Source organism: Rhinolophus sinicus, chromosome 13 (genome assembly GCF_057876585.1).
Source record: "Rhinolophus sinicus isolate RSI-liver-muscle chromosome 13, RSI-T2T, whole genome shotgun sequence".
NCBI lineage: Eukaryota > Metazoa > Chordata > Mammalia > Chiroptera > Rhinolophidae > Rhinolophus > Rhinolophus sinicus.
Window position 1 is genome coordinate 1,284,263 of NC_142513.1, and position 24,590 is coordinate 1,308,852.

The following is a 24,590-nucleotide window of genomic DNA, read 5'->3' on the forward strand; positions in this document are numbered from 1 at the left end:
CTGTTCAACCCCCTTTAAACATGTGTTTGTGTTTCCTGAGCGAATCCGTCTCAGGCTGTTTCCCCGCCACTACAAGGGGAAGCCCACAGCCATGTCTGCACCATGACACTTGCTCACAGATGAAGGGACCCCTGACCCAAGGGGGGCTCTGATCTCCCTCCTGGGCACTTGGCTGGATGAGACACTGGCTCCATCGGGGGAGGGCACCGGAGTGGGACGTAGGTCGGGGTTTGGGGCAGGCACGCCGGCCCGTGCACTGCAGACAGAGCCGGTTGGCAGGAGAGCAGTGTGGCCCAGACAGCGCTATGTGGGGCCTTGGTTCCCCGCGGCCGCCCTGCGTTCCAGAACCCACTTTGGGTTTCCCTGTGGAATTCCGATTTTGTGTAAGCAGTTGTCAAGTGGTGTCTGCATTTGCAATGGGAGGCCCATGACGTGGTGGGGCCACCTCTCCCCCAGCACTCTGGTCTTCAGGACATGTCCTCGCCTGCTCGGGACCTGAGCTCTCCATCAGGGATGTCACATTAGGGGAGCTGAGTCAGGGCACGCTGTTTATTTGGGGTGGGATAAGAGGGAGAGACCAAGGCAGCTGGAAATGACATGGGAAGGAACACTCACAGTCGGGAGCAGGGGTGCCCCGAGGAGGGAAGGGAGCATGGCGACCGGAGGGAACAGTAGGCACTGAAGAGGGGGATGGACAGAGGGGGGCAGGGGCAGAGCTCTGACTGGGGAGGGGCCAGGGCGGGAGGAGAGGCTGCTGGCTCTCGTCCTAGCAGGGACCTTCGAGCTCACTGTCCAAACTGAGGCACTTGTGAAAGAAAAGGTGGTGCTGTCAGCAACGGCTTGGGACTACGTGGACATCCGCCCGAGACTTTTAAGTGACGGGTCAGAACTGTACTCTGGAAAAATGACTGCCCGCAGCATGGAGGAGGAGGGGGGGGTCCAGACGCAGTTCCAGGGTGACTGCCGGAGGCACAGAATGGTGTGGACTGGACCGGGATGTGACAGGGGAGGCAGGAGAGCGGCAGCGCCCCAAGGCATGTTTGAAGAGGCCAGCGCATCAGAGCTGGCTGACAGGACCAGGCAGGGACGGAGGAGGGAGGCATCCTGGCTGACTTGCAGTCACCTGGCTATAGACCAAAGTCACAGGACGCTGGGGAGGGTTGATGACAGAGGTCCAGCCCGGGAGAGCCCGGTCTGCTGGTGGCCAGGCCGCCTGAGCAGGAGGACGTGTGCCAACGAACAGGCGTGAGTGGGGATGTAGGTGAGCATTTGGGTCTAGAGCTCACGGCAGGTCGGGGTGAAGCTGGAGGGCTGGCTGGCGCCAAAATGCAAATCAGTGTGGGGAGGACGGAAGCCGCCTTCCCACCGGTGCCATCTCCCCACCAGCGTCATCTCGGGGGGCCACCGCCAGCTGACAAGCTGGCCGGCCTGTGATCCCACTTCTGCTGAGGAACACTCAGGTCACTGGCACCGGACTCTGCTTGTGTGACAGTGACACGCTGGGGGAGGAAAATGGAACGCAGCTTCGCAGCACTGAACAACTCTTAGTCCAAACTCAAAGTGGTGAGAGGTCAGCGCAGACAGATGAGCCGGAAATCAGCCTCAGCCGAGCGCCCGTCGGCAGCGCCGGCCGCGTGTATGGCGCCAGGTCACCCCCTGTGCTCAGGCCGCCCGGCCAGGCCGGGCAGGGATGGCCGTCTCCATCATTTTATGGGTGACGGGACCACTAGTCACAGACGCGCCATCACTGGTCTCCAGCCAAGGAGAGGCAGCGCGTCTGCAAATCTCTGGCTGACCAGGCGCTGGGTGCTGTCAGGAGGGGCCCGCCTGGGTGACGCTCATGACTCTGAGCGCTGCAGGGGCGCCTGCGGCGTGTTAGGGGGTCGTTACAGATACACTGGAAGACTCTAACACACACGCGTGGGACGACATACCTGTGCTTTTGAATCCCATTCTCTTGAGGGGGCCTCTCCCCAGCTTTTCCAATCCCGTTACTTTGGCTGGTGTCCACGTGAATCGGTCCAGTGACTCGCTGATTTGTCTCTGAAAAGTCCCCAGAAGAGTTATCAGAATCAAAGCCTGCACAAGACAAGCAGAATGGTAATTTTCACAGGTCTTAGATGGTAAAAAAAAAGTCTGCCTCCAAGAATCCTGACTGCGCAGAATACCCGGAGCTCTAAATGGTTTTTATGAACACCTTTGGCATAATTACATCAGTTTCCCAGGGACTGCAGAAAGAGCAGAGAGGCAGGGATACTGCAGGGAGCTTCTTGAGCGAGAATACCCACTCAAATCTGAACTCCAAATACTGCAGCTTCCATACAGGCCTGGAGGGGACTGTCCACTGGCCCGAGGTACAGCCCTGGGCCCAGGACAGTGGCTCAGGCCTGTCGTCAGCGCCTCCCCGTTCCGGGCCGCCCCCAGCACTCAGCTCCCTCTTCAGGGGGCGGCAGGTGTCTCTGCACAAGGTCGCGGTCACGCTCTGCATTGGTTCTAAGCCCCAACCCGCTGAACTCACTCGTACGGCACGAGGACCCTGCGCCATGCAATTGCCAGAACCCATCAGATGCAGGACAGTCACTGAAATAGTGAGTAATCGGTGCAACTTACGGAGCAGTCGGTGGCACAAGAAACCTGGGGGAAATGAACTACTTGGGACTTAGTGAAACACAGCCGAGTATGTTCTCCTGGACCATCCAGTTACCCCAGTAAGAGCCACCTACTAGGCCATGCTCCATGACCCTTCCCACCAAGGGGGCTTTCTCTCAAAAGAGCAGGCGACTCTGGGGGGAAAGGAGAACACGTTTCCTCCCGCCACAGACAGTACACCAGTGGAACGAATACTCAGCTTCTGCTCCAGAGCTACAAGGGGAGCTGCGGCCGCCGGGGCGCCTCCGTTCCAGCTGCGGGAGGGCGCGCCTGGACTGCTGGCACTTGCTCGGTGATGACCTCGACTATTGGGGGACATGGCGCCCACAGGACTTCAGGGTTCCACAACAGCCCTCATTTCACAGAGAGGACGGCAAGGCCCAGGGCGCAAAGCCGGGGGTTAATTGCTGTCAGACCCCAAAACGTAAACCAATCTGCGGCTAAGCTTCCCCGAGAATAAGCAAAAACATCTCCTTTCATAACCTTCTATATGGTCAGATTCACAAAACGTAGCATGGAGATTTATTGCACAATAATTTTGAAAGGATATATTAAAAATGAACCTCCTAAATGATCCCTTTCCTGACATAGCCTGTTACCTCTACTTTTTGCTACTGTTCCCGAAAGCAACAGCTACTTCACCCCCACCCTAAACTGAGCTTGAGCAGGTTCTCAACTTAAGGACGCCCGTCCTGTGGACTGTGCCCCCTGCTTTGGCCCGGGTGTCTGGTCTGCATGGACCTCCCTCAGTGCTAAGACATTTATGTAGACAGAGGTCATTTAAATTACAGCTGGACCGCGCCCGGATACAAGGCCACACGTCACCGACACTCATGCTGAAGCCCTGCCTCAAATGAAGCCGATGCAAATAGGTACTTATTGTAGAAAAAAGGAAATCCACAGGCGCAAAGGGGAAACCTGAAAACATCTGCAATCGGATCACTCAGAGACACCCACATTGGTTGTTTTTAAGGAGGGCGCAGCTCACAGTGGCCCATGCGGAATCGCACCAGCAACCTGGGTGTTATTAGCACCAGCTCTGACCAACTGAACTAATAACCGGTCACCCCCAGAGATACCCACTTTAACAGGACAGTGTGTGAATTTTTGTAGCCCTCAGTCTGTACATGTTTTTCATGTACTTTAAAACCTTTCACTTTAATAGTACAGATTCTTGGAGGAAGGAACTGCCTGTTGAAGTCACACATTTAATAACTGCTGGGTTTAAATACTTTTTATGTTCGAGTTCCAAGGTGAGCCCACCGCTCTGGGCACGGATGTGGTGGGGACACTGCATCTTCTACGGCATTTCACTACCTTGGGACACTCAGTATTGCTCTTCCCATGATTCGTTTTGGAACCAAAGGACTGAGGTGACACATTATTGCACCTGGACAGCTGCCTCTTCCCTTCTCTGTTGGGTCCACACGGAGAAGTGCCACCGTGCGGACAGGTGGAGACAGCGTCCCCCCAAACACTGTGCTACGTGGGGTTCCAGGCCTCTCCGGAAAACATCCCTGGGAGAAGCTCAGAGTGGTCCAGGGGTCTCAGTCACACTGGTTCCCAGGGAACTTCGCATGGGGCTCCCAGGAGGAGGGGTCACGCCGAGGCTGGGCTGTCTGGGCTACGACACAGCCACCCTGCAAGAGCCAGGTGGCCCAAGGGCCAGACCCTGACCATCCCATTGAGTGTCAGGTTAGCTGCAAACGAGGACTGAGGCGTGAGCAGGTGGCTGCACAGACCCACCTCCTGGGGCACGGCGACCAGGCGACAGGCATGATTGATGGCTCTGTACTCAGTGCCCCCTTCTCCTGGGGTTTCCGACAGGAATAAATCAATAATCGGGGCTGCCTATCCCCCCGGGGAGAAGCTCTCGGCTAGTGCGTGACAACCGCCCCTGAGAGCATGCTGCTAAGGTGTGTCCAGGGGGACAGTGCCCGCCATCAGCAAGCAGCCTGTGCTGTGCTGGGGACCAGGTCGTTTTGGCAGTAACTACAGACGTGGCCCCTCTGACTGCACTTGGAAAGACCATCACTGAAGTCCAGGCCCGCAGTGGTACCTCAAAGCCGCTGCGCTGCTTCAGGAGGGAACGACGACAGTAGTCTCCTGGAGTCTCTGTCCACCAAGAAGAGTCCTCAGCAGGAACCACAAGATGACCCTCCACCCATTGACCGTGGGGATGGAGCGTGTTCTCGGGCCTCCGAGCTTACTGTGGCTACACAGTAGCACCTCGGTTTTCAAACGTCTCCGTTGACGAACACTTCGGTTTACGAACGCCGTAAACTCGGAAGTAAATGCTTCAGTGTTCGAACACGCCTCGGAAGTCAAACACGTCACGCAGCTTCCGCTGAGTGCAAGATCCTGAGGCCTACCTGTCGGCTGTTTTTGAACGTTACAGAGCTCGAACGGCCTTCCGGAACGGATCACGTTAGAAAACTGAGGTACCACTGTACTTGCTGCGTGGGGGTCCAGGGCGTCCTCCCAGCCATGGGGGAGGGGCTGCTCTAAGCACATGTGACCTGCAGGCCCACTGTCCCACCTTCCCCATCAGCCCCACCTGCCCCCCCCCACATGCAAACACACCCAGCCAGGCGTACACCACAAGGCGCGAGCTGCTGTTTACAATGGCCATGGGAAAAGCAAAAAATAACTGAATTCTGAGTATTTATACCCTACAGCAACTCTTTGAAAGACTAAAACCCAGTTGCCCTTTCTTTTTATCTCCTATGGTCCAAAGCTGAGCTCTGTCACCAAACTGGGAGCCAGGACTGGGCACATGTCATGGCTCCCTCCTGCGTGGGCTTCCTGAGCCGTCCTCACGTCCCAAACCAAGGCTCCGTCTGAGAGCAGGATGCACCAGTTCTCTGTCCGCTCACCTGTGACAGCATCGAAGAATTCCTCGTCCCCGTTCATCCTTCAGCCCCAGGCTCCCTCGCCGGCCAGCGGGTCTGCGGTCGTCTACTGAATCATCACCACCAGATCTACACCAACACTGCCAGCAATCTGACACCAGCAGCCTTTTTTGTAAAAATCCAATAGGCAGTGAAGATCTGAGGAGGGGGAACATTAGGGTGTACTTAGCTTTCCGAAGTTTTACGGGTTAGAGACATTTTTCAAAACCCATTCATCATTCTTGAAATCAATCTCAATTACATCTAAGCAAAAAAATAAAATGAATGATCTCATAACAAATGCATGATTTCGAAAAGTATAAATCAGAGGAAACATTTATTATACAAATATCCATCAATGAATAGTAGCTAATAAGTAATCATCATTGGAAGTTATTTTTATTTGAAAATCATTATCTACTATCGTATAAAAAATGATAAAATGATTAATTTGGGGAAAGTCACATGAACAGGTAAGTTTCAGTGAGGCTTTTACACATCAGGGGCTCAAACATGTCTCAGGAATTGTTCTGAAGGTCGGTGCAAATCTTTGCCAGAAGTAGGCAAAGGGTTACAAATAAATGGAAAATGATGTTAAAATACTTGTTTCACATCAACATTAACCCAATTTCAATTCTGAGAATTAAGACTGCTGAATAGGCTAGCTGCTATCAGCACAAACTGAAATCAACTTAAATTTTCTCAAAATTGTTTTAGCTCAATATTTTAGCAGAACTCATGCATGTTAACTTCTCAGGAAGAGCAGCGTTTTCTAAATGGCAAGAGCCTGAGGAAAAGGTCAACCTTGTCCCCAAAGTTTGGCTTTTTGTGACAGTAAGCTGAGCCCTATCTTTAATTGTGTTAGCAACATAAAGAGGGGGCCCCAGGGCTCTCCCTCAGTTCTGAGAGCAGTGAAGGGGCAGGGACACACCCTCTGTCCTTGGAGTGGCTGCATGGCCTCGTGACACCTGCAAAGTGGCTCAGGTCTGGGCTCCGCCCTGCAGCACACTCATGAGCTTCCACATTGTACCGCAAACTGGCACTAATTTCTCCAACCCTCCTTCCTGGAAAGGCTCTGAGTTTCCTTTTTCTTTCCGAGCTTCCCACCCGGCCCAGGGAATCGGGCACCCGTGCAGCTTCTGGAAACACCCATGCAGAGCCTCACTCACTGGTGCAGGATTTCTCCTTTGCAAATTGGAGAAGCTATTATCACTCACTTTGAATTCTCTGATACGCCAGGACCCAGCTACAACTGCCAGCAATTTGCTTAGCCCTCCAAGGGCCGCTCAAGGGAACCAGGGTTCCCTGGAAGAGAAATGGCTGAACCCAGGACTGGGGTCCCCCCGCAGGCAGCAAGAAGCTACCGGGGTGCTATCACAAGACCCAGGGTGAACCCCAGAGGCTCCCCGTAACAACAGAACAATCTGAGCACCACTACCATGTACTAGACGGAAACATGACCGGTACATTTCCGTCCCAGGTGCGCAAAGATGCTGGAAAAGCCACGAACTGGTCACCACTGGGGCTGTCAACACGATCTTCTGAAAGCTAGTCCACAACAGGAAAGCATCGAGCGTCTGCCCTGCCTGTCCTGTGCAGGCTGTGTTCGCTGCTGTGTAGGCAAATGATAGAGACCAGCGTGTCACTCTGCAGAAGTGACAATGACAAAGGAACGAGAGGGCGTGAGCATCGCTGCCACGTGACACTGAGGAATTGACGCACAGGCCACTAATGGCTGCTGCCCTCACAGGACCAGATGTGTTATGTGCCTTGTGGCAGAGAAGCATGCAACCACCTCTGAAGCCAACAGGTCTTGCCAAGAAAATCGAGCCAAAATCTGGCCCAGCCTCCAGCTTTAACTAAGTACCGACTCAAGGAACACAGAGAATCGAGGAACCTGCTAAATGCTACCGTGGGGACACGGTCAGCAAAATCCAGACTAGGAAAGTCAACAGGACAAAACCCGGCTTCTTCAATCAATAAAGCACAAAGGAAAAAGAGAGTGTGCTGGAGAGGTGGGGGGATGTCCCCACACTGGCAGTTTCACAGGGGTGCACGTCACGTTAACTACGTGTCAAACTACATCCTGGGAACAACGAGCAAAACCCAGGCAGAACAAACCCAGCTTCTCCAACAGATAATTAGAAAGAAAAGAGCAACAGAGAGGGGAGGGCTATTTCACTGTCCTGACGGAGGTGAGCGTTTCATGTGCGTACACTTATATCAAACCTTACTGTACACTTTAAACATGTACAATTTATTGCATGTCAATTACACCTCAAACGAGGCATAGGTGCGGTCATAGCATTTCTTAAAAGACACCTTATCTTTCAGAGCCACACTGATGCATGCGTGGATGAAATGATACCATGTCTGGGATTTTCTTCCACACAACTTGGGAGGAGTGGGTGGGTGGCTCACAGAACAGGCTGTGCCCAGCTGGCAGACTCACAGAGCTGGAAATGGGCACAGAGGGCTGTCCTGCCTGCTTTCCATGTGCTTCACACCTCGCATAACAGCACGTGCAAGTCACACACGCGCCCTTGCATTGTGCTCCCTCACCCCCCTCAGGTGTCCTAATGTTGAAGGAAACTGATCAAACTGTACGGCAAGTCTTCAGAATGAGGCTGTAAGATGTTAGGCTGGACGAACACTGAAGACACGGCTTGGCCGACAACAGGGGCAGTGACTCAACCTGTAGCACTGCGTCCCTGCCTCGGGCACCACGTGGACCGCCTGCCACAAAGAACCCAAGCCCCCTCCACAAGATCAAGGCCGAAACTTTCACAGCAGCCACAGGACAGGCTCACATTTTATAAGTTCAGTAACTAATTCCAACACAGTTTCAAGGTAATTCCCAAAAGGGTTGCGGTAACAGCCACCGCACATTTCATCTTCTTCGTTTTACGGAGTAAAAACTACCTATAGATACAGACTGTCAACACAAAGCAACAGTGATCTCATTCATTCATTCAAGAAGCATCCGCCAGGAGCCACTGTGTGCCAGGCCGCAGGGGGCGGAGCCCCAAGGAGGGTCCTCTCCTCAGCAGGCTCCCCCCACAAGGGGGCGACCCTGGACCTGAGCCAGAGTGAGTGAGGCAGGGGGAGGGAGGGCAGGGCTGCACGCCACCCCAGCCCCTCAGGCTCATGGCACAGCAGATGCCCATGTGGCTGAGCAGTGCCCAGCCTGGCCTGGTCCTTGGTCTTTCCTCACGCCTGCCCCCCGCCTGACCTCTTCTCGGAAGCCTGGTCCAGCGCTCGGGACCCCCAGAAGCCCTGTGGCATGTCCCAGCTAGCCTGAAGGCCACGTCATCTCTGATCCTGGACGTGGGTCCCCCACCCCCAATCCAGCCAACACACCTTGCAGAGGGGAGTGAGGGCTGTGAACAAGAAGCTTGGAGGAAGTACGGGAGAGTTAGGCTCTGCGGCTCAGGACTCCACCAAAGTGGAGGAATGTGCAGGGAGCCAATCGCTAAAGAAAGAGCATCAACCAAAAGGCACAACTTCTGTTTCCTGAGTACGTCCTTCTTCTCAGATTGTATTGTGCACTCAGAAAACAATCCATGAAGACAGTGTTTCAGGAAATGACTTGGTTTTTTTCAATCAGCTCTTTCTGGTCAACTGTTCCCTTTTCTCACTGGAGAAAACCCAGAAGAACAAGCTCGGGCGGCACTTCTTCATTCGCCTCCCGTCCCCCGCCCTCCTTCCCCACCACTCTTGGTCCCGCGGGCAACTCCCAGGGGCTGACCCAGCCACGTCAAGGGAAGGCGTGAGACGGGGGGCTTCCTCTCCCCACCATTGCTGCAGAACCCTGCCCGCATGCCGGCCGCAGTGAGTACTGGCTCTTCAGGGAGACACCAGCTCAGGACGCCCCATCATTCCTGCCGCTTTCCCACAAAATGCCCATTCCCGTGAAAAGAGCCCATCCACTGTTTTTGAGGTGCCCACTCTTGCCTGTGCCAGCCTGTACTTCCAGGACTCTGGCTCAGAACGCAAACGTCCCACCACCACATCTATGAACACCTGAACCCAAGCCTTACAAATCATCTTTATGTTTTTCTTAGAAAAACAGATCTAGTCACTTCAGAAAAAGTCAACTGGCTAAGAGCTTGGGGACCTGGGGGTTAATTTCCATGGTCAAGTCCCTGAAGGGTGGAATTGTATGTTATTTCTCTTCTCTGTAAAAATGGCAACCTAGATGCCACCTCCACAAGGTGCGAAAAGTTCACTAATAATATGAAAACTCTAAATCCAATTCTGAATGCAAATCATTTAAAATAATATAAATTCTATTTAATAACTTTAAAATACATCAGCAAGGAACAACCCGACAGAAGATAAGTGAAGAAAAGAGGAATTGAGCAGCACATGAGAGCAACTGGATGTGACTGACATGTGCGGCACACACCACCCAACAGCAAAACACACACCCTTCTCCAGGGCACGCGGGGCATTCTCCAGGACAGACCAAGTGGTGGGCCACAGATGCAGCTTGATAGATTTAAAAAGACAGATATCATACAAAGCATCGTCTCTGCACAGATGAGTTAGAAATGAACAAAAGTAAAACTGCAAAATTCACAAAGTTGTAGAACTGAAACAACATGCTATTAACCAACCAATGGATCAAATAAGAAACCACAAGGGAAATTAGAAAACACTTAGAAATGAATGAAAATGAAAACACAACACACCGAAACTTATAGGATGCAGTGAACTACCAATATTTATATTAAAAAATAAGAAAGCTCTCCAGCAGCCTAACTTTACAACTTAAGGAAGTAGAAAAGGAAGAAGAAACAAATACCGAAACTTGCAGAAGGAGGGAAATAAAGAGTCAGGCAGAGATAAAGAAACAGAGAATAGAAAAACAGAAAAATCAATAAAACCAAAAGTTGTTTTTTTGAAAAAATTAACAAAATTGAATAACCTTCAGCTAGATGGACTAAGAAAAAAAAGAATACTCAAATTACTAAATTCAGAAATGAAAGTGGGGACATTACAACCAATTCTACAAATATAAAAAGGATTATAAGAGAGTACTATGAACAACTGCACATCAAAAAATGGGATAACCTAGATAAAATGGACAAATTTCTAGAAACACAGAAACCTACAAAAGCTAAATTACAAAGAAATAAATCTGAACAGACCTCTAGTAAGGAGGTTGAATCAGTAATTAAAAACCTCTCAACAAAGAAAAGTCCTGGACTTGGTAGCTTCACTGGTGAATTTTACCAAACATTTAAATTAGAAATACCACCAATTCTTCTTGAACTTTTCCCAGAAAAATTGAAGAGGAAGGAATACTTCCTAACTTATTTTATGAGGTCCCATGACCTTCACGTCAAGGCCAGAAACAGACAGGAAAAGAAAACTACAGACCACCATCCCTTACAAACATCGCTGCAAATATCCTCAACAAAGCACTAGCAAACCAAACACATTAAAACACATTCAGCAACACATTAAAAGGTGGATATGCCTTCACCAAATGGGATTTATTCCTGGAATGCAAGGATGGTTTGACATTTGAAAATCGATCAATATATTACAATAACAAAATAGAAAAAACACACCACATGATCATCTCAATTGATGCAGAAAAATCATTTGACAAACTGCAACACTTTTTCATGATAAAAACACTCGACAAAATAGAAATAAAAAGACAGAACCAGAACACAATAGAAGCCACATATGAAAACCCACAGGGAACACCGTACCTAATGGTGAAAGACTGAAAGCTTTTCCTCCAAGATCGGGACAAGGCAAGGAGACCTGTTTCTGCCACTTCTACTCATCACAGCGCGAGAAGCTCTAGCCACAGTGATTAGGCAAGAAAAAGAAATAAAAGGCATCCAAACTGGAAAGAAAGAAGTAAAACTATGTTTGCAGATGATATAATCTTACATGTAGAAAACCCTAAGGAGCACACAAAAACCTCCGTTAGAAATGACAGATTCAGCAAGATAGCAGGATACAAAGACAAAACACAAAAGTCAGTTGCATTTCTATACACTGACAATGAACAATCGGAAAATGAAATTACAAAAACAATTCCATTTATAATAGCATCAAAAATACTAAAATACTGAGGAATTAACCAAGGAGGTGAAAGACCTGTACGACGAAAACTACAGAAGATGGCTGAAAGAAATCAAAGCAGACACGAGTCAATGGAAACACGTCCCATGTGCGTGGGCTAGAAGGTTATTACGGTCAAGATGTCCATACCACACAAAGCAATGCACAGATTCAATGCAACCCCTATCAAAACCCCAATGGTGTTTTTTGCAGATATAGAAAAGCCAATCGTAAAATTCGTATGGAATCTCAAGAGACCTGGAATAGCCAAAACAATCTTGAGAAAGAAGAACAAAGCTGGAGGACTCAACTTCCTGATTTCAAAACTTACTACAAAGCTAATCAAAACAGCATGGTGCTGGCAGGAAGACAGACACACAGATCAATGGAACAGAATAGAAGACCCAGAAATCCACCCTCTCATACAGAGTCAGATGGTATTGACCAGGTGCCAAGACCATTCAATGGGGAAAGGACAGTCTTTTCAACAAATGGTGCAAGGACAACTGGACATCCACATGCAAATGAAATTGGACCCTTCTGGCATACAAAAATTATACAAAATATGCAAAAATTAACTCAATGATCAAGCACCTAAATGTAAGATCTAATCCTATAAACTTAGAAGAAAACATAGGACAAAAGCTTCATGACATTGGATTTGGCAATGACTTCTTAGATATGTTACCAAAGGCACAGGCACTAAAAGAAAAAATTAGACAAACAACCTGGACTTTATAAAAATTTTTAAAATTTGTGCGTCAATAACACACCAGAATAAAAAGGCAACCCACAGAATGGGAGAAAATATTTGAAAATCACATACTTGATAATGGATTAATATCCAGAATATAGAGAACTGAAACTCAACAACAAAACAAAAAGCTCACTTCAAAAACAGGCAACAAAGGACTCAAACAGACACTTCACCAAAGAAGACACACGAATGGCCAATAAGCCCATGAAAAGACGCTCACCATCACTGATCACCAGCGAAATGTAGCTCAAAACTACAAAGATACCACCTCACACCCACCAGGACGGCCACTATCCAGAGAAACAAACAACACCGATGAGGATGGGGAGAAATCAACGCCTTTATACACTGTGGGTGGGAACGTGAAATGGTGCAGCTGCTGTGGAAAACAGTATGGTGGTTCCTCAAAAAATTAAAAACGGAATTACCACATGACTCAGCAGTTCCACTTCTACATATATACCTAAAAGAATTGAAAGGGGGTCTCGAAGAGACATTTGCATGTCCGTGTTCATGGCAGCAGGATTCGCAACAGCTAAAGGTGGAAGTAACCCACGTGCCCATTGACAGATGATGGACAAGCAAAATATTATTCAGCCTTAAAAAGGAAATCCTGACACCCCGCTACCACATGGAAGGACCTCGAGGACACTACGTTCAGGGGAATAAGCCAGTCACAAAAGGACAAACACTGTGTGATTCCACTTAAATGGGGAACCCAGAGTTGCTAAATTCATAGAGACAGAAAGTAGATGGTGGGTGCCAGGGGCTGGGGAGTGAGTGTTTAATGGGCACAGAGTTTACTTTTATAATATGAAGAGTCCTGGAGATGGACGCTGGTGATGGTTGTACAACAGTGAGTGTACTTAATGTCCCTGAACTGCACACTTAGAAATGACTAAGATGGTACATTTTGTTCTGTGTTATTTTATCGCAGTTTTAAACGTCGGGAAAGTGCGCTAGCAAGTAGTGCAAAAGGAAACGAACAACGCACAGAGCGAGATGCCGGGGTGAGGCTTATGCTCCCACCCACCAGTGAGAGGCTTCTTTCTCAGAAAGGACCCAGAGCCACCTCACAGTCCCCTTCCAAGAACCCTCCTCGGTCTGACGGTTCAGAGGTGCGGCCTGGACTTCCAGGCTCGTTCCCACCGGGGGGTGCAGAGCTGTAAAGGGCAGCGGTTTGGGGACAGCGGAGATGTGGAACCTGACGCAGGGGCTGAGGAAGGTCCCTGGAGAAAGGCCTTCAGGGGGCTGGTCCTGGCCCGCAGAGGTCACATGTAGTTGATCACACAGCAGGGTCGCCACAGGAACCCAGCCGGTGAGGGCCTCAGCCGAGGGGCCGGCCTCCTTAATGGCACACTTGCCTGGCTGCCGGATGCAGGACACTGGGCTCATCAAGCACAAATCAGACAGAACCAAGCGAGAGCAGCCACGTGGCAAAGTCCGTGTGTTGTGTTTGTGGTATTCCAGACCCACCGTCACCGTCGCTTCAGGAGCACAGCTCACCTGTAAGGCTCTCAGCTCCCTGAGTCTCTTAAGGTCAAGGCCAAACACATCCAGAGTCCGGAGAACACCGGTGGTGGGCCGAAGGCCAGTGACAGCAAACCACAGCCACCCTCACATCCCCACGTGGCCTCTCCTCTCCGGAAGCAGCCTGGCAGGGACCAACCTGGCCGCATCCCCCCAGGCTGACCTGTCAGACCCCCGGGAAGATGCTTAAATGTTACCATAACGCGAGGACTATTATCCAGGGCACCCACCAGGACCGCAAAATCAGTGTCACTTCTGAGCATGAAAGCCACAAAGTTTAACACATAGGAACACAATGAACTATCGGAAGGCATTAAAGACACAAGGATGGGGCAGGAAACTTAAACCGGGAAGCATGAAACTGAGGCTGCGGGGTGATTTTAACACCGCTGAGGAAAGGCAAGCCAGCGCCCCGCAACTCCTGAGGAAGCACGCGGCCCGAGCCACGCAGGCCTGGGCCTCTGGGTGACCCCACCCCTCTCCACCGTGGCAATGCCACCGCCACCGTGGGTGGACAGTGCTTCTTGGCCATTCTGCCTCTGTGGTCATGGATTTTTCAGCATTTTAGTCCTGATTTATTTTTAATGAGTTTTTCTTGTTTTTTGTTTTTCTTAAAGATTTTATTGGGGAAGGGGAACAGAACTTTTTCGGGGAACAGTGTGTACTTCCGGGACTTTTCCAAGTCAAGTTGTTGTCCTTTCAGTCTTAGTTATGGAGGGCACAGCTCAGCTCCAGGTCCAGTTGCCATTTTCTAGTTGCAGGGGACACAGCCCACCATCCCTTGCGGGAGTCAAACCGGCAACCTTGTGGTAGAGAGGACACACTCCAACCAACTGAGCCATCGGGAGCTCAGTGGCGCTCAGCTCAAGGTGCCGTGTTCAAACCTGGTTGCAGGGGGCAGAGCCCACCATCTCTTGCGGGAGTCAAACCAGCAACCTTGTGGTTTAGGGCCCGTGTTTCAACCAACTGAGCCACCCGTCACCCTAGCATTTTAGTCTTTAGATGACCGCTTTGCAAATGAAGCTCACCTGTCACCTGGATGCCTAAAGACCCTGGCCCTACTGGCACCCGTGATGCCACAGTCCCCAGTTCCTTTCTTTTGTGAAAAAACAAAAGTTAATGGAAACAAAGCCTCAACCTGCACCACTACAGAGACCCTCTGGCCGTGGTGGAAATGCCCTCACTTGCTTTGTCCCGCGCAGATGTCTCTGAGCACTGACAATGTGGCCCGCACAGGAGAAGAAGTGACTGTTTCCTTTCATGTAAGGCTAATACATGAGTTGGTTCCACAGGTGGGGGCGGGGGCCAGCTGGCCAGGGCCGCACTGGGAGGAGACACCACGATGGGCTTCCACGCTGACCGCCCATCTGGCAGCCCGAGAGGACCATGAAAAAGCGGCAGCAGCGGGGCAGGCAGGCGTTCCTTGACCCCGAGCACAGATTCAGGCGCACGTTGGGGGCGGGGACAGCGGCACAGCTGGCCCCCAAAACCACCCTGTCCATGGAACACAGTAAAGGACGCCAGGCCAAACCCACTCTTTATCCTTAGTTCCAAAACCAGCCTGGATTTCTCAACTTGAACTCACTGAAGCATGCGTTGTGCGCATTGCTGAGGCGAGATCAAGCCTTAACATTGCCGACTGTAAAGCTTAGCAGTAGAATCAAATAAACAATCTGTACTCTAGTCACAATAGCACCTGTCTGAAAGGCTGCTGTGTGTGCTCAGGCTCTGGCCCACCCCCTCACATGCTCACGTCACGCGGACTCGGGGAGGAATGGAGAGGGACTGGCTGGATGCTGCTTCCTTGTACTCAGAGGAATCGGTGACATGGGTCGTCCTCAAATTTCCGACAGTGCATCATTCTCAGGCCAAACCCAGGAAGCTGCGTGCTTTCCTCCTGCGGCCTTAACAGTGACTCTGGGCTCTGGTGGGCCCGCTCAGTGTGGGCGTAACCCCGAGTCAGCGGGCAGACACCAGCGGGACTACAGGGCAGAGCCCAGCTCCTGGCTCAGCCAGCTGGCACATGGGCCCTGACTTAGGGTGTGGCGTCACCTCCCCACCCCACTGTTGATTTTGTTAGGAGCTCATGCAAGATACAAGGACAGTTTCTAGACTCGAGGAAGGTAAACGAACCTGAACCTACCTGCTATGTCAACAGCCGAATGAATCACACACTGTTTACCCTTCTCCACCCAAAAGGGCGGCCTTGAAAGCAGGCAGAGGGGAAACGAGCCTGCCCCGAGGAGAGGAGCTGTGGGAGCCGCACTTGCTGCTGGGACTCGGCCAGCCACTCACCCCGTCAAGTCCCCTCAAGTCCCTGGTCTCCCCTTGACAACACTGATTATTCAATAGTGAGAGCCAAAGATACATCACACACTTCGAGGAGCACGAACGATCGTGTAATCCAGAACCAAGTGCCTCCAAACTCCAGTGCAAACACGTTTGTTTTAACCCACCTTGTTGTCATTCTGTAACAGAAAAGATGGTTCCAAGGGGGAGAGAGGGAGAGAGAGGAAGGGGGAGAGAGAGAGAGAGAGAGAGAGAGAGAGAGAGAGAGAGAGAGAGGGAGAGAGAAGAGAGGGAGGGGAAGCTGAGGACTGGGTGGGGTGGGGGTATCTACCCACTGTGGAGCCCTGAGAGCAGGGAAACCAGACAACCAGGAGGGCCACCCTCCCCTCTGCTTGCCCACCTCTAAACCAGGGCCTGGGGGCGGTGGGGAGCAGCCGGGAGGGGGGAGGGAGCCTGCTGTCCTCAGGGCCCCTCACCTATGGCCTGTGGCACCTATGCAGTCGGGCAGGATGCTTTGGATGCCATCCCATCATGACCCAGTCCAGTCTGCCAGCCTCGCCCTGTCACCTGCTTCCCTCTCCCGTTCCAGGTCCTTCCTCGTCAGCTCTTGCCCAAGTCCCACTGCTCAGCCTCCTAACCGGTTCCACGGCACTGAGAAATCTGTCCTCCTAACACCAGCCCTGCCAGCTCACTCCCAACTATACTTCCTGAGCGCTAATGGGGGTGGGGATTTAAGCCAAGGTGTGGGGGGGAATGCATGAATTTCTAGCCCAACCCCCCTCCCCCACAGAGACGATTAAGGACAAAATCACAAGCTTCTGTTTGTGTTCACGTTGATCCCCAGGAAGGAGAGTCAGACTCATTGGGTTCTAAAGGGGTCCTTGATCCAAAACAGGGGGGTCCCAAGCCCAGGACAGCCACAAGCAGGCATGCGCTCCACACACCCCTGGGCCCTGAAGGCCAGAGATCTGGGTGGGGCATTGAACCTGCACTTTTTACAAAGCTCCCCAGGTTCTTCTGATGAGAAGCCAGGTGTGAAAACCTATGTTCACCAGGAGTCTGCTACCCTGACGAGCATCCGTGTTCAACCCGAAACTCGGCTGCCTTAGCGGCGAGCCCACAGCAAGGCTGGGAGCTGGCACCGCACAGGAAAGCCCCTGCCATCCTCCCATTGTGACCGGCCCCGGGCCGCCGAGCATTCCCCACAGTTCATGTTTCTTTGGGATCCAGGCACTCAGGGCCTCACTTACACCGAGCTAAGTTCAGGAGCTCTGGGTCCTCTCTGTGGCACCTAACGCGGCCCCAGCCTGGCTCACACCTGCCCTTGCTGCTCCACCAGCTCCTGTTCACGCGCCAAAGCTGCCCGTTCAGACATCATGGCACACGCACCCTGGGTTTAAAGCACCCGTGGAAGTCACTTTCCAGCCCAACAGGGTGGCACAGATGCCAGATTCCAGCTGACTTTTCTCACGATCAGCCTTTGTTTGTTCAGTAGAACACACAGCCACTCACTCTGTGTATCAGAGCCTGCCCTCCCCTGCTGGCTGCCATCGTCTTCTAGAACCTGGAGTCACTACAACTTCCCCACAGACAGTTCTCAGGCCATGCTCTCCCCAAGAACACCCACACCAGCCTGGACTGAGCACTTCTCCCAGCATCTGTTAAAGCTGGTGGTCCTGCCCTCTGGTCCAGATACGAGCTCGAGGTCAGACAGCTCTACCCAACCGAGAGCCGCTCAGACGTTCCCACTACTGACAAGACGCAATGGCTTCCTAAACAGACAAGGAGCGATGGGAGGGTGGGGCCCCGGTCAAAGGTGCAGGCGCTTCCCACCACCCTCATTCTTCAGGCCCAGACGGAGGGCCAGGTGCCAGCTCAGTCAGCACCCATCCTGGAGGCCACATCTCAAAATAACCCAAACAGAAGGCAAGCAAGGAGAGAGAACACACAAACAGCAGGGGAACGTCTCCACACATCCATGTTGCTCAAATACACAGTCCTGGAGGCGGCCCCACTGTTTAGCTCCTCGCAGAGGTCAGAGTGTTTGTGTTACCAGAGGGTCCATTGGGAAGAACGGTGATGCTCGAAAATTCTACCAATTGACCCTAAATTGTTTTCTGAATTTGGAAAGAAGCGCCATAAAGTTCACGGGCATGGCTAAGTGACCATTTAATGGCACGTTTATTAACGACAGCTGCAGGTATGGCGTGTCTTCCACACGTTTCCAAGAGGGGCTTGGCCCCAACAGTGCCAATGCCGGAGATTTAATAGCAAAAACACTTTGAAAAAGTAAAAAAAAAAAATTATAGCAAAAATACAAATTAACCACTGTACATGGAAACTGCATTTACAGTGTCAAACTAGAGCTTAAAATATTCTTTTTTTTTTCTTTTAAGCTTTTATTTATTTAAGTGTGTTTTCCAGGACCCATCAGCTCCAAGTCAAGTAGCTGTTTCAATCTAGTTGTGGAGGGCACAGCTCACAGTGGCCCATGCAGGGATCGAACCAGAAACCTTGTTGTTAAGAGCACCGCGCTCTGACCAACGGAGCTAATTGGCGACCCCCTAAAATATGAATTCTTAGGATTTCAATATTTCTTAATAATCAGTCATGTTCAAATACTAACTTACTTCTGTCTCAGGAAGCTATAAATCAACCTGGAAATGCAGCATGTTTCAGAATTAAGCCTGGCACTTGACAGTGTTAAACACTAAATCGAACGTTAGCCTTCGAAGGGAAAGCAGAGCAGTGACCAGGCTGTGCGAGCCGTCCAGGGCCCTCGGCTGAGTGACAGCAGGTCCTCACAGGCCCAGGGGCCTTTTCAGAACAATGTCACTTGAGTCGTCATAATGTAGAAGTCTTACTGTGACATTTCCCTGGAATGCAAACCTGCCCACCCAGGAGTGCCTGCGCTTCATTCTACATTGCATTTGTGTGCGTCTGTGTGTCACTGTCGGGTGGGGTCCACTTCAAGGCTCTCAGATCGGTGGCCGAAGGGTACTGAGCACCCAGCACAACACCAGACACTGTCCGGTACATTTCTTCACAGACATTCTCCACGATAATCCGTTTCACAGACAAAGACCCTGAAGGCAAGAGTGGGTAAGTAACTTTCCTCCCAGCCAAGGTACAGAGCGGGGGGCCAGAGCCGGGGAGCCGCAGTCTATTCTCTCTCCCCTCTGACCCGCAGGCCGCCTTCAGAAAGATTCGTCACCTCACAAGTGGAACACATTAGCCACCAAGGCCCATCGCCACTGCTTTTGCGCGAAGACTGAAGCCTCACATGCCTCTGTCTGCCGCGGCCACGCTGCCAGGAAAAGACAAGACGGAGCCTTGGTTTTTCCCAGGGTTGCCAAAGCACTCCTGGGCAGGACTCGTGTAAACCCGGGTGTCAAGACAGTATAAGAGTACATAAAATGTTTCTAAAATCTCCCCACCAAACAAAGAGAAGTTACTTTTGTAATTAGCCGAATGTAACAAAATGTTAAAAGTTGAGCACACACCCAAGGCTCATTTGCCAGCATCTCCTGGAGGGCAGGGATGAGACACTGGGATGAAAGTCAAGGAACACACTTGAAATCTTAAAGTAACGCTGCTCATCAAAGTGTCAAACAAACAAGAGTCTGAGCCCTCTACGCGCATCTGAGAGGAGGGAAGGTGGGCTGCATGCTGCCTTCGTTAAGTTCACTCAAAGCAGAGTCCCAAACGACAACCTCGTCCTGCAAACTTGCCAATCATTACCCCGCCTCCTCCAACGCACCCCAGCACACAATGAACAGCGACAACTTCGCTACTAACCGAGGCACTGGGAGGCCGCTGGGGTATTTCGGCAAAACCGCTCATAGCCTGATGGAGAGTTACTTTATTTTAGATGAAATAAAATGGTTTTATAAACATCCACGCTCACAAAATAAATGAAAATCTAGTATATATGCTGTAAGAAACAACATTCTGACGCGCAATAAGGCAGCACAATTAAAGGTTCTGAAGAAAAATGTTAAGGGGACATTGTAAGTGAAAATTCTGGTTTTAATGGAAGCATGGAGAAGTATTTAAGAGTGTGAACTCTGGAGCCACGCCGCCTCCCTGCTCCATGACTTACTACTGTGTGACTTACAGTAAGTTACTTAACCTCTCTGGCCCTCGGCTTGCACAGAAATAAACCAAGGATCACATTAGTGCTGCTCTCGTAGGTGTCATGAGACCACGTGCATCAAGTGAACAGAAGGTGCTTCCAGCCGTCCAGGAACACGGCTGCACGTTATCAGCACCGTAGGTAAGAGCTGCCATTGACAGGACACGGGAGGCAAACAGGAAAGGTAAATTCTGAGGAGATTCGCTCAGGCATCTACTCAACATCATGTCAAATAACAACCCCAGGCCCGGCCCTGCGCTGGACAAGGAGGAAGTGCTGCGAGAGTAAGTTCCTGTCCTCAGCCAGGGGAAGGGAACTGACCATTCGAAGCACATGCCCTGTGCCAGGGACTGCCGGAAACAGTCATTTCATCGGCACCTCTGATCAGCCCGTCACAGAGGAAGCACCCGAGGCCAGGAGAGAGGGGACGACACGGCCCAGCCCACACTCAGGAAGGGCCTCCGCTTTGCTGCCCGGACAAGGAGCACCGAGGACGTAGGTGCTGGGCCGGGCCCAGGACACCTCTGCTCTCGAGCTGTGTCCTCGCCACATCTCCCGGGGGTTGGAGAAATCGGGCAGCGGGCAGTCGGGGACACGGTGGGCATTCCAGAAACGTCTGTTGGACCAAACTGAATGAGACCCATGTCCAGATGCACAAGCAGTACCAGAAAAGGGACTCCAGCGAGAGCTGCTGGCCCCGGTCCACGGCTCGTCCGTCCTGTGCTGCCCACTCAGGAGAAGGAAAACCCCAAACAGGGGCGCAGCCTCCTGGGAGCCGGTCCTCACGCTGAGACCCTCCTGACGCCAGGGAGCACCATGTAGCTGCTGGTCCCGCAGGAACAGGGAAGTCTGACTCGTGACTACCCAACAGTCTTGACCTGGGCTCACAGACGTACCAAGTCAAGAGACTGAGTCTCAAAACTTATCCTCGTTACTGAAATTGAGCTGTGGAGAAGGAAGGGACCTGTGGAAACCTAATTACGTGGCTAATCTATCTAACACGGAGTCGGTGGACACCTCCCAACAGTCTGTGTCGTCTGCCACGGTCAACAAATTAAAAATAAGACAAAGCACGGCGGGGTGTGGGTACCCCCCAAACCTTCCTGCTGGAGATCACCCCACAGGTGGTCGCCCCGGGGAGAGGGGCCGGGTCCCAGTGGGGAACCGACTTTTCACGCTGTGCCCTTTCTTACTGGCCCCCCGACGCCCAAGACCTTCAACACACGAGCAAAGCCCGGGGTCCAGACGCCCCCGCCGGGGAGCCCACCTGGGGGACCCCTGACCGCGGACAGCGGGTGACAGCGGCGGGCAGGCGCCCGGCCTCCGACTTCACCCCAAACCCGACTTCCGGGTGCGGCGCAGGTCCGGCCCCGGGGCTGCAGTTGCCTGGCGACGCGGGGGCTCGGCGGCCACGGGGGACCCAGGCCTGCCGCCCCCGCCGCCCGCCGCCAACTTTCCTCCCAAGTTTATTCGGGGCCAGGACTCCTGGCCCGAGGCCGCCGGGCGGGGGTCGGGTCGGGTCGGGTCGGGGCCTGGTCGCCCGGCGGTGGGCTTGGGGCTCCGGCTCCCCCGGCCCGACCTCCCCGCCGCCCGCCCGCGGCCCAGACCAGGCCGCCCGAGGCCGGGCGCCGTTCCCGGCGACGCAGGGTCCGGGCTGGGATTCGGGCCGGGGTCACTCACCTGGACCGCGGCTCCTCTGGCGCCCGCCGAGCCGCGCAGCCCGCCCCGCCCCCACCCCGCAAGCCCGCGACCCACTGACACCGAGGCGGAAGTGCGGCCGGCCGCCCGGGAGACTGACAGCCGGCGCCCCCCACTCGCTGCGCCCCGCGCCGTCGCGTCGACCGCCGCCCGCCCAATCAGCGCCCGGCCCGAGAGCCGCGCCGGGAGGCGGGACTATGCTAATCACCTCGCCGGAGCGGCACCTCCCTCCACCCTCGGGAGTCCCGCCCACGCGGAGGAGTGACGATGTGGACAACCAATCATAGCACGGAGAGGCGGGGTTATACATATAGTGACCCGAAAGGTGCGGGCGGGCGAGAGGAAGGGCGTGGCTGGCAAAGCTGAGTTTACAAACAGAGTCAGGTGGCCCGGGCGCGGACACTCAGCAGGCTGGTGGCTCTGCTGCACCGGCGGCTCGAAACCCCTGGGAGTGGGCAGAAGCGGGCGTCAACCTCCCAAAGCTGCCTACCTCCGCTCAAGCACCTTTGCAGGACTCCCCACCGCCTGCCCTCCTTGTCATGTCTGTCGCCGCTCACCAAAAACCAGTGCCAGTTTACCCTCCAGCTGCATCCCTGACCGTTCACTCCCCTGTTAAAAGCCTTCCGGGGCTCCCACTGACTTGCAGTTTCTCCGTGGTTAAACCCAGAAGCTCTGGAGTCAGACCCTGAGCTTTTATCCTTACTAGCTGTGTAGCCTTGAGAAAGTTAACTAACCTCTCTGAGCCGTTAAGCACCAATATTTTCCTTTGCAAACCAGGTGTCTCCCACCTTCATCCCATTTAAATCATGGATCTGGTTTTGGGTGGGCGGAGTAACGTGAACCAGGCTGGCTCAGGGGCGAGCAAGTGAGCCTGTGCTGGCTAGTGAGGGTCAGCCTTAGGACTTCTGCTGGGGGTCAGAGAGCTCAAGAGGGATGGCTGAGGTCAAATGACCCTCCCATCTGCCCGCAGACCTCTCCAGAACCGGGCTAAAGGAAAAAAAGATGTAAGTTTGGGGCTACTGATGGCCTCCTGTCAACCTGAGGGGAGGGCGCACCTGGGAATTAAGCCAACCCAGAGGAAAGCAAGAACAAACGTGCCTGAGTCATCTGGAACCAGGTGCACTTTAAGCAAGCTCTAGCCTAGATTTTTCAGTTGCGGACATTTTCCTTTCTGCTTAAGCCAGTGAGGGGGAATCACGGAGTACTCACAGATCCCCAGCTCGCAGAGCGCATTCTGCAGGTCCCACTCTTTGCTGCCTCTTCCACAAAGCCAGCCCCAGAACTCCCTCCTCAGAACGTGTTTCCCCATTTCCGGCAGAGGGGGACTGACACACAGGCTGCCCCTAGCAGAATGTGGGTGCTTTGAGGGCAGGGGCAGGCCTTGGCTGCAGACGATGGTATCCCCTATAAACAGCAGGACATAAGTGAGTGGATTGACCCTCTGCGGCAGGGGTAGGGCCCAGGCAGCATTTCTGGGGGAAGAAATCCTGTGGTCCCCCATCCTTGGGCTGGCCCACCACACTGGTGGGCCCGCTGTCAGTGGGCAACTGCGACGTGCAGGGACTGAGAAAGAGATCTACTGGCCTCTGCTACAGAGAGAAACAAGGAGGGAGGTGGGGCCAGGACTCAGAAACAAAGGCGTTGCCATGGTTACCCATGAAGAAACCCACTCCAGCAGGAGAGGGAAGGGAGTGGAGTGCAGGCCCCCAAGCCAGGACAGGGACAAGGCCGGTTGCCACGGAGATGCTCACAGTTTCCCTTGCATGCCTGGCCTAAGTCCTGTGCAGGGCTGCCGAAACCCATCATCCTCCACGCCTCTCACCCTGACAAGTCCCTAAGACTCTGACCCCCATGCAAAGCACAGGCCCCTGAGGGGCTCAACATCACGGCCCACCCTTTGGCCATGAGGCGGCATCAGAGAGCTGGGAGCCAAGGAGAGGCTAGGGTTAAGTGAGAATGACCGCGGACCATGCTGTTTAAACAGATACAATAAGCTGGGCTACCAGCCTCTGCTTCCTCCTCCCTGCTCCCCCCCCCCCCCGCCCCCAGGCTGGAGGAACGGTGCCTTGGGACCAACACAGGAGCGTTTTCATGATCTTCACTAGGTCAAGAGGCCAATTCCAGAGGCAAAATTTCCCAGGAATGGCATGGAAGACAGGAGCAGAAAAGGAGACAAAGCAATTTGGGCCGCGCAATAATGACTGGAGGACGATGACAGCTGACAGTATCCAGTGATGTGATTTCCATGCCTCATCCAGTTTCACATTTGCAGCAGCCAATAGAGATACTATGTATCACCATTCCCACTTTCCAGGTGAGCAGACTGAGTCCAGCAGAAGTGCAGACCCTGCCCCCTGGTGAGGAAGTGGCCCCTGCACAGTGTGGTCTTGCCACCCAACGGCCTGGCATGGCCCAGGAGGTGGTCAGAAAGGCCAAGCCATGCCCGCTCCTCCCAGGCCAGCATCTGTACCTGAACATGACGCCCAGCTGTTCCTGGGCAGCTGGCACCTCGGGGGCCTCGTGCTTCATGATATCAACTGAATGATTACCTACC

General features: G+C 52.8%; 1 protein-coding gene across 5 annotated transcripts in view; it reads right to left on the minus strand.

The window, feature by feature from the left end:
* OSBPL2 (oxysterol binding protein like 2) overlaps positions 1-23,316 on the minus strand; it is a 43,497-nt gene extending 20,181 nt beyond the window's left edge. Inside the window, exons 1-3 of one of the 5 annotated variants that reach the window (XM_074317669.2) lie at positions 23,246-23,316; positions 5,526-5,699; positions 1,935-2,079 (exon numbers count right to left, since the gene is read on the minus strand). In XM_074317669.2, coding sequence (XP_074173770.1) covers positions 1,935-2,079; positions 5,526-5,562 — 182 coding nt within the window. In that variant the 5' untranslated portion in view covers positions 5,563-5,699; positions 23,246-23,316. Of the gene's footprint in view, positions 1-1,934; positions 2,080-5,525; positions 5,700-12,604; positions 12,741-22,018; positions 22,163-23,245 lie in introns of those variants that run through there. The other 4 variants (XM_074317670.2, XM_019753396.3, XM_019753395.3 and 1 more) reach the window with 4 other exon arrangements.
* Positions 23,317-24,590: the final 1,274 nt, after the last annotated feature.